At 38.1% G+C, this 19,577-nt stretch overlaps 2 protein-coding genes across 2 annotated transcripts; both read right to left on the reverse strand.

The window, feature by feature from the left end:
• LOC119145527 (arylacetamide deacetylase-like 4) lies at window positions 1–5,045 on the reverse strand. The gene is made up of 4 exons (XM_037382089.1): window positions 4,890–5,045; window positions 2,658–2,874; window positions 1,799–1,862; window positions 1–778 (listed from the first exon to the last, which is right to left on the reverse strand). Exons 1-4 carry the CDS (start codon window positions 5,043–5,045, stop codon window positions 1–3), a joined length of 1,215 nt encoding a protein of 404 aa, XP_037237986.1.
• Window positions 5,046–10,301: 5,256 nt separating this feature from the next.
• LOC119144563 (arylacetamide deacetylase-like 4) lies at window positions 10,302–19,060 on the reverse strand. Its single transcript, XM_037380064.1, has 4 exons — window positions 18,890–19,060; window positions 14,352–14,568; window positions 12,752–12,815; window positions 10,302–11,073 (listed from the first exon to the last, which is right to left on the reverse strand). The coding sequence occupies exons 1-4, from the start codon at window positions 19,058–19,060 to the stop codon at window positions 10,302–10,304; spliced, it is 1,224 nt and encodes a 407-aa protein (XP_037235961.1).
• Between the last annotated feature and the right edge of the window lie 517 nt (window positions 19,061–19,577).

The raw sequence follows: 19,577 nt of genomic DNA on the forward strand, positions 1-19,577 counted from the left end.
TTACATCAATCTTAGAAAATGTACTATCTTTTCCAGGCCTTTATTTCCAGACCGGAATCCTATCACCTTACCATAAAGAGCTAAGAATAATGTTCCATGGAATCCCTCTTGCAGATGGCACCAGGTCACTTTTACACCATGATCCTCTAATCGTTTCTTGTACAGCAGTCCATCATCTCTAAGCACATCAAATTCACAGGTCAAAATGAAAGTCTCAGGAAGTCGAGCAATAACACTGTCTTCAGCTAGCAGTGGTGAAAAAACAGTGTCAAACATAGGCTTGACCACTGCATAGACTTCTTCTGAGAAAGGATGCTTTGTACTTGGTTTGTAGCCTCTTGTTTTAAACTCATGAGGGATGCAGTCAACGTTTATCCATTTCTGATACTTAAGTTGCAAATCTTCTGGAATATGACAACCTTTGAACACTGCTTCCATGACAGACAAGTCTTTATTAAGATACTTCAAACCAAGAGCAAGGGTTCGTTCCTTTAACAAAATGGGGACTCCCTTATTCTGCTGATAAGAAGGCAAATTGAAGTCTACACACTGGAGAAAAGGATATATTAGGATTTGTGCTCTCAGCTTTGGGAGATCTCTTCTGTTCACCAGTGCTTGTGCAACAGCAGCAGTGAGTGTACCTCCACTACTGTCTCCACAGATGATAATGCGGGAAGGGTCTACTCCATATTCCTGTGCAGTCCTCATAAAGTGTACGGTGGCAGTGACACAATCCTCAGACTGGGTTGGATATGGATACTCGGGAGCTAAGCGATACCTAAATATGAGTTAAAGTGTTTTAACATAGTCATATCTAGTGAATGGTCCTCTTGTCATCTTTTCATTCATGTATTTCTTTCTGAAGACAGGAAAATATTCTGAGATAATGACAGCAATAGAATTTATCAGTTATTGCTTTCTTATGTATTATTTGCTATTGTTGTTAATAGTGTACTGACTCCCTCAAACATCTTTGCAGAATACTCCTTTCCCTATCTCTTAGGTGACTGAAGGCACAGGCTGGGTCATTGTAGAATTAGGTGGCAAGACCAGTATGTGTGGCCTTGATATGAACTGTATCAGTTATCAGCAATTCTAATTAGAAATTGCAGTGAACGTTTCCCAACAAATTGTTAGAGAATATGAGCACAGGAAATTGATAATGAAAATAGGAAAGGTTTTCAGTGTTTTTTTATCAGCTGAGTTCTTTATAAACAGAATCAATAGGAGTTAATTGTTCAAGTATTTTAGGATGTAAACACTAGTTAGTGCAATTTTAATCAGTTTCTAAGACACCAACTTTTTTCCTGAACTTTTAGAAATTGCTTCCTTTAAAAGCTCATCAGAAAAATATTTTTGATGTTTGAAATCAATCGCAGGTTGATTGCAAGTTAAATGTGGATATCCCTCCACCAGTTTTTCAGAACTACTCACTGAAGTGAGTGTTTAGTAGTCTGGGCAACTGTGCTTTTACAGGAACAGTTATACTTCAGGCACAGTGTTGGCTTTCACCTTATAGGTGGTTTGGATACAGCTTTAGGAGACAAAACCATCCTTACCTCTTAGTGGTGGCTACAAATTAGAAAATTATTATAATGAATTTTATTTGGAAATAAGCAATTGGAGATTAGGTGACTAATTCTTCCTAAGAGTAATTAGTGCTGTGAAACACATGTGATTATTAAATGTAAGTACTGTATGCACTTTACAAGGATTGTGACTATGTAGTAAAGACTTACAAACCTAGAAGGAGGCACAAATGGCTATCGTATTGTGTGTCTGGATTGACTCCACTTACCCAACAGACACAACCACTGAATTGCTTTTTCTAGCGAAATAGCGGCATGTTCTTTCATAGGCCCCTGTAAAACAAAATATTTCAATGGATCTGTAACTTGCGTTAAAACCAATTTGAATGAAACCATTCTGAAATTCTTCTCTCTATTCTGTGATTAATACTACACTGTAATTCTATTATTGTAGCATGGTCTAATCTGGACATTGCTCACCATTTCATTACTTCTGGGGGAATCTTCTTGCCAGTAAACCCCCTGGAATTTACATGAATGTATTGTATTGTTTCATTCTTCTCTTTGAAAAGTCAGTTAATAGAAGGCACCACTGCTGCCACTTCTAAAGCAGTATTGCAGGTGAGAAGTTATTTTAAAAAAACCGGCAACATGAACTCCCCCTGCTAAACCTAGCACAAGGATTTTTCCTGTGCATGTGCTGCTGTCTAATCTCTTAGGCCTTTCCAATTCAAATACCAAAACGTTTTTTTTCCTTGTTTTGCCACTGTGAAGACACAGCAGTATACACACATACACATAAGCTTGTACATACATGTGAACACAGACTGGGTTCTTTAAGAAATAAAATTCTAATGAGATTTTCAACTTTTCTCATAAGCATGAAGAAGGAAGAAAACAGGCATTATAAATGATCAGATATTAAAAGTTCTGGATACACAACCTATGTAAAGAGAATTTAACATGATTCCCACTGCATATAAATAAAATTACTCTGCTGTCCTGAAATTAATTTTGTTATTTATAATGCTTAACCTACTAACTCTTCTTGTCATGTAAGAAATACTGAATCAGATCAGAAACTGCATAGTATTTTTAGTTATAGGTCATACTATTTATATTACTTACGTATGCTTCCAAACCGTCCAACTCCTCCATGAAAATAAAGGATTCCTCTTCTTTGGCCAGTGGTTGACATTTTTGGCTGGTAAATTCTTACTTTAACCTTTTCAAACCGTAAGTCCTTGATAAAAAGATGTTTGTCTTTTAATGGTGGTACTCCATCCATTGCAGCCCTGAGGAAATGGACCTCTGAGGTGATACCTACTTTGTCCAAAAATTTGCCCTATTAATAAAGGGAAAGAAACCACAGATTAGTGCAGATGTCTGTCTTGGCTTAGGAGTGGGGGCCCAGAGACATGCTCAAGCACAGGACTAGGGTTTGCAGCAACATGCACAGAGCAATGTCTGTGGGAGGGATGTGACAGAGCTGTGCTATCTGTGGTGTTAGGGTCCTCTGGCCTCTGTACACAGGTACACAGGCCTACCGTGTGCACCCCAGAACCTGACTGCACTTCATGCCAGCTCTTCTACCTAAATCATTGCTGGAATAAACTGGGTACAAGAAGCTTACACAATTATTGACGCGGTAGGTAGCATAATTTAACCAGTCCCTCTATTACCAAGACAGGATCAGTTGTAAGTCGCCTGTCGATTGTTTAGCTTTACCAATATGTCAGTTTTTCTTCTTATAGACTGAATATTGGGTGAAAAAATAAAGGATGAGTTAATGAATTTTTTAGTGAAGAAGTTGTATTAACTTTAAGGTGAGGAGGGGTTTATTTAAGTGTATCCTCATAGGTGAATGCAGACATCCTCTCACAAAATCTATTAGATCGGACACAACTACTTCAAACTGCTTTCTCTCCAGTTACATCACGTGCATCTTTTGTCCCAGCTGAAGACTAGATATGCTAGTAGACTTTAATTTCCCCTGCAGTTTTGACATTGTGACAATCTTTGAAAGGATTTGGCTACTTTGGCATAACTAATTTGCCCAACAGCAATACCACAAGTTGCTACGTGACTCTGACTTCACTTGCATTTAAACTTTTGTATAACCATACATTAATATTCTTATCTTTCTGCTTCTTTAGATGATGTGGTACAATGCTTTCGCTTGGCCTCTCAGAAGAGGTCATCAGAAAAGGTACAAAATTATAAGATCAGAAGTTAAAAACCACATTAATCACCATTTTATTTCCAAATTCTGAAGTTCAGCTTTTTCCATATGAATTACACAAAGATAAAATTTGTCTGATGAATAAGGAGTATTCATACAGTGTTTTGAAAATGTTGAAGTCCACACATTGTAGAGTAGATGTAGAAAATTTAATTTGACTTGTGTTGCTCTTCTGTTTCACTGCATTGCTTTGCTGTGGCAGCAGTGTTCAGGCCCGGGTGGGGCACTTCTCCAGAGACGTGATGAGTCAGTTCGTAGGAGCTTACTGGCTGACTTCAAACAAAACTTCATAAGCAATGTAGCAGGGAAAGGGAGGAAGAAAAAACATTGGAACATGAAATTGAAGTGAAATGTGATACTCAAGTCAAAGAAACTGATTATTTTTTTTACAATTCAAAGAACTAAAAGAAAAGAAGCTTGATTTTAGGTATCACAGAAGTGTTTTTAAAATGACAGAGGCAACAGTTAATTCAGCAAAGAATAGGTGTTGAAACAGAAAGACAAGTAGAAGTCACATTTTAGTTTTGAAGCGAAGCAAGTATGAAAAACAAGGGAGGATCAAAAATGTGCCAAAAACAATGACAGAGAAAGACAGCTTTAATACTATGTGTACTATCTCAAAAAAGAAAATCATATAGACATATTGAAAGGCAAAAGATGATGAGTGTGGCAGTTGTCTTTCAGAAGGCTCAGAGTACACAGCTGTAGAAAGGAGCTGAAGTCATAAACATTATTTAGTTGCTCCTTCTGTAAGTAAGCACTGTGTTACACAGCGCAGAAGTTCCACATATACAGTGCAGTAAGCTTCTGAAGCCTTCCAGCAGTGCATCGAGGCAACAGGATTAAAAAGCTAAAACACAGGCCATCAGAAAACACTGGGAATTACACAGTCTGCAGAATTTTATTTTTCCATATTGTTACCTTTGGTGCTCTGTAGCAAGCAGCAGAGTCTGTTACATCCAGCTGAGCTGAAGGTATCTGCAGTGGTTCTCACATCACCAAATAAATCCAGTGGCATATTTCCAATATATTTAAACACTGATTCTAAAAAAACCTCAGCAATCCATTACCCCTCTATCAGAAATTAAAAACTCCAGCTTTAATGAAGTTTTACTTACCAGACCAAACCCGAAGTTCAGGATGTAATGAAAAAGGTAAAGCTTTCGGCGCTGACTAATTCCATGAGGGATGTCTGCCGTGGGGTGTTCATAATAGAATGCCATTGCCACAAAGACAGTCAAAACAGCCAGAAAAGTCACTAGGAGGAGTTCCATCTCACTGTAGTGTTAGGAGCCAAACAGAAGAACCAGCTGTGGCTTCTTTCCCCCTCTGGCTTTTGAAGGATTTCTGAAGGTAAAGGCAAAGGATTAGCAATTCTCTTCATATCCCATCATTCAGCTTTTAAAAATGCCAATAGGAAGATGAAAGTGTGTGGCAATCAAACCATACAATTAAACAGGCAGTAACAATTAGTTGTGGGAGAGGCTTACATAAGCAGTTTTTCGTATTTGCAGCTAACATGTTCTGAGTCTCTGCCTATCAATATAGAAGCCGTACTTGATGTATCATTTGTAGCATCAGTGTTAAAAGAAGACAAAAACTTATGTCTCTCCCTAGTTCTTGAATGCAGTCAAGTCTGTATTATTTCTGAGTTCCTGTGAAACAGGGTTTCGTAGTAGTCATCTTCAGAGCTGCTCAGTTCCTTGGTTTATTGTGCTTCCACACCTTCCTTCTTTAGACTTTTTAATGAAATCAGGGTTTCAGTGTCGCAAACACATTTCATCATCTTTGATGACTGATTTTGTGCACTGCTATGCTGTTGCATCTTTGAGTCTAATGGAACCAGAAGCAGCTAGAGCCTGAAGTGTCAGTGCTTTGCAGCTTGCTTCATCCTCCTGGGTAGATTTTCTCCAGCAGTTATGTTTGTTTGGTTTGTGTTTGGTTTTTTAACAGCCTCTTGGTTGAGCCTTACAGTACTGCTGTCTCTGTTTTCTTATTAATATATTACTTACAGATGTCATTCCAGGTAGAGATATGATTCCAGCTAATGAAAACTAGACTTGGACTTCATGGTTTCAATGCTAGTAGCAATGACTAGGCATCAGCAGCGCGTTCTTTTCTGTGTACTCTGTGGTGAGCTTTAGAATCTGTGCCTTCCTCTGGAACAAACATATTTTTCAGTGCACAAATCATTAGTAATAAGATTTAACGTGAAGTAAAGCATGTATAAAGCAAGGCTTTTTCGGTCCATACAATGTCACCTTTGGGAACAGTGTCTTTTGACCAGTCTGCTCAAACTGTGAAGGCAACAGATTGTCACTCTGAAAAATACCAGTATGGGTAAATGGGTGTGTAAAACTTAAAAATAAATAAATAAATAGATAGATAGATAGATAAATAAATAAATAAATAAGAGTACAAGGAATGAGCTGAACTTGACATGTATATTAACATTAAACTAAACACAGAGAATCCCAGATCTTTAGAATTCAAAATCCATGACCTGTGTAGGAAGACCTCAGACTTGATTCCTGACTTTAGAAACTTTTTTTATTATTAATTGTTTAGAATAAACAGGAAGGAACTTCATTTTCAAGTCTTGTAATGTGCTCTCTGAGCAGAAGCTGATTCCATGTTCTGCTCCCTCTGGCCAAACTGTTTCTTCATTTTATCCAACAACTCTTTGCAGACTTTCATTTCTCAGTGTCCCCCTTCCCTCTCCCTCCCTTGCCAGAAGGTTATTTACATGCTAGGTGTAAAATCAGGTTGCTTTTTGTTTCTTCTTCCATGTGGCACGTGATATAGTCACCCAGCTCAATAAGGGATGTTGATGAAAGGCACGTTGCCTGGTGATTGGGACACTCTCCTGGGAAATGGAAGCGGTGAATTCAGACCTGTCAGGACCAAGGTGCATATAGGGTTCAGCTTTCTTATAGCTCGGAGAAGATCATTAGGAAATACTGTTACACAAAACATGGTTGCAGCTCACTTCTTTAGTGTTTAATAGTGAAAGTAGTTAATCAGCTTTGTGCTGAACTGTGCTGTCCCAATGAGTTAGGTGTGGTCCAAGTATACTTATCAGATTTGGCCCCTCTGGGGATCTAAGAAGTCTCCTGACACTTGTGACGGATCCTTTTACTAAGATTCTTGCCACCTATTGTTCATCTCTTTTCTAAATCTTTTTGGTACCAGTCCTTATGGTAGCCGGGCATATTAACTGGCTCCAGACCTTCCAGCATGCCCACCAACCCCAGAGGCTCCACACAAAATCTGGATGTGCGGGAATCTGGTATCAGCTGTAAAAGAAACAAAGTAGTTGGTTCCTGAAGTAATAGACTGTTTTTTCCTTTGGGCATTGCATTACACAGGTAATGCTTAATGTTTTATAAGCATACACTCAGCAATTTACAAGTTTGCTTGAGTCCCAGAATGGAGAACCATTACCTAAATCTTTCAAAGGTATGCTCTCTCTGGCTTCTGATATTTTAACCTTATCTCTTTCTCCTGTGCGATACACCAGAGGCCTTGGCCCCCGAGGCCAAAATCCCATTTTCTCCGACCCCAGGAACTCCCTTTCTTATTAATTTCCAGTGAAGAGCTAAATGTCAGTGCCTGAAATCTTGTCAGTGCTGGGCTGGCACCCTTAAGCTTCTTTTCTGTTATGTAGCTGCACATGCTAAGGGGAGACAGAGACTGAGCCAGTTGCAACATGTATGAAATATTTCCTTGTGTGGTCTCCAGGTGTTTGCAAGAACTCTGCCTGTCTCTGAATCATGGTGCTGGTAGGTGGCAACTGGGTACTCACCTGCTTAGACTCAGACACACCAAGTGTGACTGGATAGATGCCTGGACTCGGATACTGGGAAACATTCCTGAGAGAAGGTGCTGCCTGACCCAGGAAGCTCCTTTGGAGTCCTGCAGAGTGTGAGAGCTACCTGGTGCTTCAGGTCTGAGCTGGAGCACTGAACTAGCCTAGTCAAGTCCTCACCAACATGCTCTGACTGCCATTAGCTGTAAACTCCTATGCAAAGCATTGACAGGATCTGTTAATGGCCTATTTTGTGTGGTAACTTGTGTGTGCATACTTGTATCCATGTGTACTTGTAGGTATAATTCCTTGTGAAAAGACAGTAATGTGCGTAATTCTGTAGGTGCAGTGTAAGTTTGTCATTGATTGTATTTTAAGTACTTGAAAATCAATACCAAACTTCGGAAACTATAAAATGTGTTCAAATGAACAAGTATTCTGTCTTAGCAATGCAAGACACATAGCAGATCTGTAGTTAGTTAAAATAAATTAGAGGATAGGAAGTTCCATGGATACAATTAGATCTTGTAACTTTCTAAATTTAGAAGATATGGGAATCACTACTGAAAAACGAATACATTGTTTCAGCACTTGCTGTTCTTTACTTACCCCTCTGTACTACCATGGTTATAACCCTCAATACAAATTAAAATGCATGAGTTCAAGAGAGGCAGTAATACCACTGACGTATTATAAAGCTACATTTATTAGTATTTGTAGTAAATTAAATACTTACAGATAAAGGACCGCAGAAAAAACTCACAAGTAGATCAGTGTAGAGTTTGGACATTGGCTCATAAATGAGGCCTAAGTCTGGAGATTGAGTAATGGAGAGAAAACAAGTATTGGCTTGCTGAACTGACAAGGAGTATAATACACGCTGCACTGAATGAGATGTGTGTAAAATAGTATGAGATCATATGTGATCATCTCATAACTTACAACGTACAAGGTGAAACTGTATGGATATCCTTAGTTCTAGCAATTCCAACCATCTTGGTACCTGCAAAGAAGCATCAAAAGAGCAAGCCTGCTACAGAAGATGCAAAGAAGAGTGATACAGGAATAAAAATGATCCTGAATAAAGATAAATCTAATGACTGTCACAGGTCTGAGTAAAGTTTGTGAAGACATGCCAAAACTAACTTTAAGCCAGCTTGCTTAGTCCAGATAACAGTACAGCCATGGCAGAACAGCCATGGATTAACTGCTCAAATATTGTCCAGCTCTGCATAGCTTTTACAGCAGATACAAACTCTGGTGGCCTAGCTTCAGATACCAACACGTAAGCTGGCAAGCCACCCTTCATCTTGAGACCAGAAACCAAAACAAATCCCCAGTGTCACATCAGTTTGCATAACCAAGGCAAATCCTGAAATCCTCAAACAGTGGAACATCTGGAATTTTATCATGCTGTTTACTCCTGGAAGAATTTCTTTGTCTGTTGTGTCAACAGAGCATGAAGAAACATAATTTCATTTTGCTGAGAGGGACTGTGGAACAAGAATTCACAAGTAACAACATGTTACTCCAGAGATTTGTAACTGCTAACTTGTCACTGTGTTTAATTAATATGGTGACAATGGGAAGAATTTAACCCACCATTTTCTTCCTACTCACAGTTTGGCTGGCAGAGGATGAAGATACGTACTAACCTCTTTCCACACTTGTGTGTACATAGATATTACAAGTGCAAGGTGGTTGCATAACAATGAATAAATATTTTACAATTCCTAGGCATTGCGTGGCCAGCTATTTTGACATGCAATGTCAATTATCTTGGCATCTGTGTTTAGCAAAGGTGGATCTGTCCTAATAAGCAATGTAGCAATTGAGCTCAGATTTTTCTTTTCCTTCATGTTTTTGATATTTGCAGAAATTGTTTTGGCAGCTCACGTGCTGTTTACATACTTTCTCCCTAAATTCCAGGTAAGCAAGTTGATTATTTGTCTAATTACAAAAAGGCAAAAACCAATATGTCTCCGTCTTCCCTGAATACAAATGCTTCTCAGAAAGGAACTTTATAGAATATAGTTTAGAGGACATTCAGTTATATTTGTACAGTTCTCCCTTGCTTCATCTCTGCTGCCAGTCTCAGATATTTATACAGATAGGCATCTCGTACAGCTTACATTTCTGTACCTCCCTTCTGGGTCACCTGTTGCCCTTCAAGATCAGATTTGTAAGTACCGCCAATTCCCTCCTTCTGATTTTACAGCCAGGTCCAAAGTGATTGGTTACCTGTACGCATAGTCTGACGATGATTACTACTCATCTCAGAAGTACTGAAAGTCTCTCCAGTCTCCAGAGGCACTGGGGGTTGGCATTTTGTCTGTGCTGTCATGCTGATGTTGCATGTATTATGTGGATATGCATATGCATGTTGCTGATGACTCATGTATTGCATGCTTTAAAATGTTAGGAGGGGTGGATTTGCCATGGTGAGTTTTTATCCTTTGACATAAGAAGAGAATTAAAATTCTTGCAATATAAGAAAAGAACAGCAAAACAAGATGTTTTAATGTTAGTTAATACCTATTAATGTTTTTTTAAAAAAGATGAAAAATACATCATGTTTGCAAGTAATAGCAACTGAAAATCAGAATGCAGCAGACCATGCTAATCTTATTATTTCCCTACTAGATTCTAATGTACAAATAGCTAGTAAATAGTTAATTGAAATACACTCTGCATACCAGTACACTGTATTCAAGAAGACATTTTAATAACCTTTTATAAAGTTTACAGTGTGATTCACAATTTTACTTGATGATGGAAAAGAGAAAATACCATAACCAAAAAATCCCAGTGCACAGTGGAAGCCTTCTTGTATGTGGTGCCAGGTCACTTTTATATTGTTGTCCTCTAAACGCTTCTTGTACAACAACCCATCATCTCTGAGCACATCATGCTCACAGGTAATTATACAAGTATCAGGTAGGCAGCAAACAACAGCATCTTCTGCTAACAGTGGGGAAAATCTTGTCTCAAACAGTTCTTTTGTTTCTTCATGAACTTGAGGTAAAAATGAAGTGGGTAATGGTGGCTTATAGTCTAGTCTAAATACCTCTGGGATAAGATCTGGATTTATCCATTTCCTGTATTTTAAATGTATACTCTCAGGAACATGAGAGCCGGCCAAAATAGCTTCCTTCATAGAGCAATCCTTGTTCAGGTACTTCAGAACGAAATAGACTGCACGTTCCTGGGACAAGAAGGCAATAAAAGCATTTTTCTGGTGAGATGGCAGATTAAAGTTCAGTGCTTGGAGAAGTGGATAGATCAGTACCTGGGCACGTATCTTTGGGATATCTCTTCTATTTGCCAGTTCTTGGCAAACACTAGCAGTAAAAGTGCCCCCTGCACTATCCCCACAAATGATAATCCGATCAGGATCCACCCCATAGTTTTCTGCGGTCTTCAAAAAGTATACAGTAGCAGCGAGACAGTCCAGAGTTTGGGCTGGATACTTATGGTCAGGAGATAAACGATACCTGAAATGTACAAAAGACAGCTATTATTACAAATAACATAGATTTGTAAATTGCTTGAATGTGTTATTTTAAATGCATCTCATATATTTACAAAACCTCACCAAAACCAGTATTGCTGATTTAAAGTTTTGCATGCTGAAGCAAGCCAGAACAGCTTCCCCTCCCATTTCTGTCAAAATACAGAGACCATTAATCATTGGGGTTTATTCCAGCGTAATTCAAGAGCATGAGGGCTGGAGTAGTGCAGTCCAATCACCCACATTATACAAAGCCACACATTTACACAAGTCCTGCTCTGAGTGCACCTGCCTGGGCTGAAAGTTCATACCAGCCAGCAAGTCTGCAATGCTCTCATTTGGCCTGAGCCTGGATGTATGCATGGCTATGGTCAGTCCAGCTTATCCACAAAATCCAACCAAGTTCTGGCTCCTGAGCTTTTTACACTGGGGACAGTGGTTATTGTATTATTATATATTAGTCCAGTATTGTGTATTACTAATACTTTTTAATATAAAAAGAAAATCTAGTAATATATTATAAACCACCACACAGTAAATGTACTGTGGTGACAAAATAGCTTCCTGTAGACAATACTTTTATTTATTTTATTAATTGGAACAAATGAATTACAGAGGAATAATGTTAAAATAACAAACTGTTTATTTCTTAACTAACAACTTACTTTCATATGATGAGAAGAAGGCAGGCATAACAGTCAGATACCCAGTCAAGTTAAAGTGGTATGCTTTGATTCCAATGACATATAAGACTACTTTAAGACTACATTTTTAACAGCCATGTTCTTTCTTCTCTGCATTTGTGGTCTTAGGGCTTTTTGGAGAAGGTTAAGTTTAATAAGGAAAAGATAAATACTACAGAGGTAACAGTGCAGGCATTCTCTCTTAACCTTTCACTGTTTGCTGAGGCACACTGCTTCTGCTTTTCTGTTTTTTCACTATTGTGTGAAATTAATTCAATGGATTCATAAAGTAATTGTTGTAATAACCCAGGAATAAAAGGATATCAGTATCTTATTTCAGAGTTGCTTTAAATGCATCGTGACTTACTCAGACAAGACATGGAATATGCAATTCATTCTCAAAACCAGTTCCTCTGAACTTTGTAAAATTCTTTAACAATGAGTTTTTTAATGGAACAATTTATTGGAAACTGAAGTTTCTTCATACCATCAGTTATTTTCCACAAGCAGAACATCTTAAAAGGAAGCAGTGGTCCATACAGTTTTAAAAAAATGTTGAATTTTAGACTTATTATTTACTCTTTACAATCATCCCCAAAGCCCCCTAACTATTAAAACCTGAAGTTAGGAAAACAGCTTATAGCTATCGAACAGCCTTACTATGAAAGGCAATGATTTTTGTGACAATAACAACATGAAATTAGTAAATCTCTTTGTTCTTCTGAAAACAGCTGGCATACATATTATTTCTGTAACTTTATAAACTTGCATCAGGTATTTCTCATTGTCATTGCGTGGCACGTGCTTGCTCACACATGTCAACAACATAGGGGCAGGCAACACTAGAGCTCAGTTTCTTTTCTTATATTCTAAGAAACGTAAGTATAGCATGGGCACTGTTCAGAGGGGTGGGGGAGGTAGCGGGGGAAGCAGCGAACTGTCTAATTCTGGGAGTAATATTGGGTGGAGCTCACTTACCCAACAGACACAACCACTGAATCAGATTTTCTGGCTATGTGCCGGCATATTCTTTCATGACTTCCTGAAGAACAAATGTTAATGTAATTAATATCTTAGAATACTTGAAGCAATATCAACCCTTATTTTGTTATGACATATTACCGTGATTGAATGTGGGCCCCTTGCCTATTTAGTGAGCTACGCAAATTTTCTCTAGGATAAAAATAATCTAGATTTTTGATCATCAGGACACGCTGTAAAATTCATGCAATTAGGGAGATTGTTTACCTGTAAGGAAAATAAGGAATTATGACTATTATGATTAGACAGAGGGAAATGGTTTTAATCTGAGAGGGGGCAGAATTAGATTGGAAATGAGGAAGACATTTTTTGTGATGGGTGTGGTGAGGCAATAAAACAGGTCACCTAGGACAGGATGCCCTATCGTTGGGAGTGTTCAAAGTCAGGCTGGATGGGGCTTCAAGCAGCCTGGCTGGTGAAAGATGCCCCTGTCCATGGCAGAGGGGTTGGACTAGATGATTTTTAAGATCCCTTCCAGCCCAAAACATTCTGTAATTATAATGCACAATTGCTTAGAGTCGTTGTAATATAATAATGACAGTAATGATAAAATAGCTTGAGATCTTTGTAAAAGCTTATTACATTGTTTTAAGTAACTGTGTCTGAGGCTGACATCATTTTGCTGCTGTGGGAATGCTAATTGTAGTACTACAGTTAAGTCTAAATAAATTGTGTATTTGAAACAGAGATTTGACTATTTTCTGAAGAATGAAGGGTGCAGCTGGTATGCTCCCTGCAAAATCAGTGTATTTCTGTGTGGCTAACGTAGGCAGAAATCTAAGGCATCCAAATTGTGTTACAGTAAATTGTCTGATTATATAATTATATAATTTTTCTGTGGGAAGCTTATAGGCAAAAATATGCCTCTTTTAATGTATATAAAGATATGTTGAATTTTCCTTCAACCTTACGTCTGAATTTGGTACATTTAGAATATTTGGTTTACAGGTATTTGCTCAATGATGTGTTCTTTCAGTTACAGAATTCTAGTGCCATTTAATATGTGTGCATGTCTACTGCCTTTAGAAACAGTATCTTTTAGAACTTTTTAGATTATGTTTGAAATTATCTGCTGTCTCTTAATAAACTGAATGGAAAATGGAAAAAAAAGACAACATAACTAATGCATCAGGGACACACGTTTTAATGTGGCTGCTATAGGCCACTTGAATTGCAGAGAACACTGTTTGTGGAAGTCCCAGTAAACATGCTGCAGTTAGAGGTCAAAGGGAGGAATGCAGGTGTTAATAACTTCTGTAAGGTTTACAGACAAAAAAAGAATTTTTTTCTTTAGCAGCACCACTTACTGTAAGAAATATACATGCTGTATCCTAAACAGAGTGCTATATCCTATTAAAAAATAATTTAGATACTAAATAAGGGCAGATTAAGAGTTTAAAAAGGAAAAATACACATTAAGTGCTTTCTATCTCAATCTCTCAAACTAAGCTTCAGTCATTTCTTAGGTTCAGGAGAGTTTTAAAAAATACATAGTTAACAATCCTAAATAATCATATTTTGTCTTTCAGTTCCTTACTGATGCTTCCAAATATCCCACATCCTCCATGGAAGACGAGGACGCCTCTCCGTTTGTTTGCAGATGGTACCCTTGGCAGGTAAATCCTCACTGGCACCTCATCAAAATGCAGATCCTTTATGAAGAGCTTTGAATCCCTGCTTGCCGGCAGTCCATCAGCAATCAACCTTAGAAGTGTGTGCTCCTCAGTGATACCCAGACTTTCTAAGTTCTTTGCCTAGATAGATGTAATAGGAAAAATAAGAAATTAGTATAGGGAATTCTAGTCTTCCCACTCTGTAAGTGCCACAAGCTACCTTTTTCTATACTATATTTAGGATAATTCTGTTGGTTATTTGCTGCTTTTTAGGATTACCACAAATAACTCTAGCAGCTTTGTGATTTCAGTTATGAAGGTGAAAATGTACATCTTCATGATTTGAGATACCATTATTTTTAGAAGAATGTTGTAATACCTGTTCCATGAAATGTGTTATATAAATACCTTCTAATTTGCCTGATCTGGATTTACCACAAGTAACAGCAGGCATTTGCTTAGGCATGGAAGTTAGGAGTCATGAAGCCTGAGGCTCCTTTTCTGATCGGTGAAGAGAAAGAGGCATTTCTTGAGGACGGTTCCGATTTCAGGTGTGTTAAATCATGCTCTGGAGATGTCTGTTCATCTCCATTGATTATGAAGGGAAGCTGTGTACTTCAGATGCCTCAATTAAAGTATTTAAGGTTAAGTGAGATGAAAATGTCCCTAGCATGACAGCATTTAGCATACTGGGAGGAGATTCAGACTGGTTTGCGTGCAAAATTGGGTGACTTACTGGTCATGTCCATGCCACAGACTCAGTGAGAACAAGATTTAAGAAAATAATTTTGCCTGTAATCAATAATGAAGGGCTGCTGGCCTAAATGAAGAACAGATGAAAATGGTTCTGAATCTTATCTCCTCCATCAGCAAAACTGTTGCCTTGATCAAGATCTCACAGGTAGTCGTGAAATGGCTCTGCAGTCAGTCTCTTACATCTAATCAGGGAGAGCAAATATTCTGAAGACAGGGGAGGTTTGTTAAATATGTGAAAACATTTTCTTACCCAAAGCCAGTCAACTGCTGATAATTAAGATAGCCTGAAGATCACACATCAATCCTCCTTTATTTTGAACACGTAACAGATGCACTTCCTGCTAGGACAATGTTTCCCTTCCCATTAAATGGTGACTTAGTTGGCCTTACGGACTATTATCATTCATTCTTCTGGAGTTATGATAATCATCACAAGCAATTTGCAAATTGTGTTGCTCTCTTCTAAGCAACAGAAGTCTCTGTATACTGCTGTGTCAATGCCTCACAAACTAAAGGCTAGCTATGCTTTTGCAAATTGTTCTTTCCAGCCTTGTGTATTTGGCCTTTTAGATCTGCTCTGTCACAGAGACCATTCAGTTATTTACCTTACATGGTAATTTTGCTGTGAAAGAACACCAGAGTATGACAGAGGGGCAGAACTTTCTTAGGTGCACTGTCCCAGCTATCACGTATGGGTGAAGGCAGATCTCATGGAGTTCAAGTGTGCTGCAACACCCAGTTTCTCACCAAGGCCTTTTTCAAACAGCACAGATTCTTTCTTCCTAATAATCTGCTGCCATAAACAAGTTGGGTGAGGAGTAAGAGAAGAAACCACCATGAGCCATGGAAGAGAAAGTAATTTAGAAAAAAAGACAGGAACCCAGAGATTATCTGGAGTTTTTTCATAACACTCTATGCAACAACTTCCAACAGTGCTTGGGTATTTTAAGTCCCAGTTCCCAGAGATAAATGGATAGATACAGTTCTGGCCTTACATTGGAAAACGCACATTTTTAGGTATCATGGCAAAGGGAAAAATTAATATAAGAGCCAGGGCAATCATAGCAAAAACCAAAGGGTCAATATAACCTTCCAAATGCAGCAATTTTCAAAAACTCTCATGACTCTTAAGTCAACCTTTTTGTCAGAGTTACAACTTTAGAATGGTTGAAGTTGGCAGAATTGCCATTTAGTCTCATCTGTACTTGCCAACATCCCTGAATTTTTACAGAGATTTCAAATGAGAGTAGTATATATGATAAACTTGGCATCAGAGCATTCTATCTAAATACTGTCTTTCCTTTCCTTATATTAGGAGTTCCTGACAACTTCAGTTTCAGGGAAAACACTGTCATGAAGGGGAGTGGGGAATTTGGTATGTATTCTGTTGAAAAGCTTCTTGATCAATAATTACAAAATACTTCAGAACCAATAAGAATACATTGAAAAAATAAAAGGTGTGACCATTTTCCTAGACAGATGTGATCAGTGTTACTGTGTGAAACATACTGTATAAGCCAGGTTCTAAAATGTGTATATGTGTAAGAGAAAGAGGACCCAGATCAGCATGTCGGCATACCTTTTCTTGCAAAATAGGGTCTTTGAAAAGCTATTTGCTGGAGCACCTGAATTCTGACTTTTTATGTGGATGATCATACGGGGACCAGATTTTTACTTCAAAAATAATTATGAAATCACATACCAGCTAGCAAAAAAATACTCAATTTGAGCTTCATGGACTTTAACACTACATTAGACAGTCTTTCTGTCAGTCACTTTGAAGCATTACACTTTGCCAGCCAAAATAATTATCATCAAAGCTTTATATCACAGTGCAGTATGTACAGTTAGTCTAAATGCAGATCTGTATGAATAGATTAAAACAAAAGCTAGGATGTGAGATAGGAGGCTTTCTCTCATCTCTTCCGTTAGAGACTGTCACTGATTTCTTTATGACAGAGTATGTGGATAGGTGCAGCAGGAGCATCGTATGCATGACACCTATGCTGTGGGAACTACACATTTAACCATTGATGCAGGATTTTTAAGTCATCTCGCAAGTAAGGTGGAAGAAAAGAGGAAAAGACTGCCCTGTATTGCAGAAAAAAGAGGTCTTTACTGCAACATACAGTACAGACACGTTGCTGGCACAAGAACAGCAGCGTTCATCAGAATAAGCAGGATACATTCATTGCACATGGGCAATACACAAAGCATTGTGAACTTTGTAAGAAACCTGTGAAGTGCTCACTATGAGGGCTGCTTCTGTGAGTAAAAACATAAACCTAGAAATTCACCAAAAGTACCAGCAGATGTCTAAAGGTTTTGGAAAAAAAATTAGGTAATGAATGGATTCAATGCATAGCAAATGGTGAAATGCATCTTTAAAACTATTTAGAAAAAGGAAGGTGAAATTTCTGGAACATATTATCAATGAAGATAAAATATGTACTATGCCATAACAGCCATTTAGAAGCTGTAAAAGCAGATAAAAATAATGATTTGAAAGAATCTTTTCATCCAACCAAGTATAGAAACATAGAGAGCTTAATAATATACAGTCATATTATTATATTATGGGCATATTATGGTATTAACTTTGTATATAGCTTAACGTGAAATGTGAGATGCATAAGGAGAGCAGACTCTTCTTTCATGCCAGACAATGCAGAAAGGTACATGGGGCCGTGGCCATTTGAGACCCAGGGACAATTACTGGATTTGGTGAATGCTGCTATGTAAGTTCAAGCAACCCATATAAGGCTTTAATAGCTTAGAGTGCCCCAAATACCTTTCAGGACATGAGCCCTAGTTACTGTGTTCATTAGGTATAAGTAGGGGATTAGAGAATACCTTTACTTCAGATGAGCTCTGTACAAATGTTAATGAAACCACTCTGAAATTTTCCTGCAGGCTTTCTTTTAATGTGTTATGTGCCAGACGTGACAGGGCTTAGCCTGCTTTTATGTGCTCCTGTGTTGCCTTCTTTGAAATCTTTTGGGGCAAAAGCTGTTTCTCTCTCAGATGGCAAAGCACACAGCACAGTGCATGTGGCTTACAAGTACTTAAATAATAAGTGGTAAGAGATCTAGCTGAACCTGCTTTGGCCAGGAGGTTAGATCAGATGACCTCCGGAGGTACCTTTCAACCTACATGATAATAAGTGGTAAGAGGTCTAGCTGAACCTGCTTTGGCTAGGAGGTTAGATCAGATGACCTCCGGAGGTACCTTTCAACCTACATGATTCTATGATATTTAGCTAAGTTTCAGTAATTCAGTCACTGCAGGAATAAGAACAGAATCACAAGTAAGAAAATTACTGCAGATAGTTAAAAATTTAGGAAATCACCTTAAATATATCAAAATGTATTGAGATACAGGAGGTTTGGTTATTATTATTCATATAAACGATCTCCACAGCCCTCCTGTCATCCACAGGACCGATCATTTCATTACAGAAGGCTATCAAATTACAACAGAGGCATAAGAATGGTTATCTCAGTATTTAAGAGAACTCACCTCATACTGGCTACTTTTATATACATTAATAGAATCCCAAATCAAACTTTGGCCTTTATCTTTGAATCTGTGTTACTCTGTGGTTCTCATTACACATAACTGCAATATTTAGATGCATATCTTCATAGTTCTACTGAAGTTTTTCCTTTCCTGAAAATCATAATATCACAGAGCATGATAAACTTACCAGAATTCCTATCAGAATATACATGAAGTGATATAAGCGAAGCTTTGCTGGCTGGTCAACATCAGGAGGAATCTCTACCTTGAAGGAATTACGGTAAGTTGCAATTAAAACCAGTAATACGAAAGCAACTAGAATTCCCGCTGTTAAAGCCAGAGCATGAAATGATTCCATTTTTCTTTGGTGGGAATCATTTATTAGAGAACTGCTTGATACAAGTCTGTCAATATTTATATCCTCCAGACTGACTCCACAGAGAACTAATTTGAATACCAAAATTCCTCCACCCTTCTCCTACAGATGGTAAGGCTGCCAGCTGGTAGAAGCACACAAACATCCGGCTATTATGACTTCATTTAGCATGGTCAAAGTTAATACGTAGAGGAGTCATATCCAGGAAATGTCACTATTTTGTATGTCCCAAGATTGCAAATGAACTTTATTTTTCATCTGGTTTAATTATATTCCACTTTACAGGCCTGAAAAGCTATGTGTGATTATTTGCAAGTGTGCTAGTTAGTGTAATGAAAGATACTTAAGAACAACCCATGGGTGACTAGCCATGCTGAGCTCCATTCTCCATGTTCAGGAACTGCAATGGTTCTGCTCTTGGAACAAGTCTGAAGTATGAGTCTCAGACTTTTTGCTTAGTGCTGATCTTTTTTTTTCCCGTGCTGTATTGCTGGGCAGA

This window comes from Falco rusticolus, chromosome 3, assembly GCF_015220075.1.
Source record: "Falco rusticolus isolate bFalRus1 chromosome 3, bFalRus1.pri, whole genome shotgun sequence".
Classification (NCBI taxonomy): Eukaryota; Metazoa; Chordata; class Aves; order Falconiformes; family Falconidae; genus Falco; species Falco rusticolus.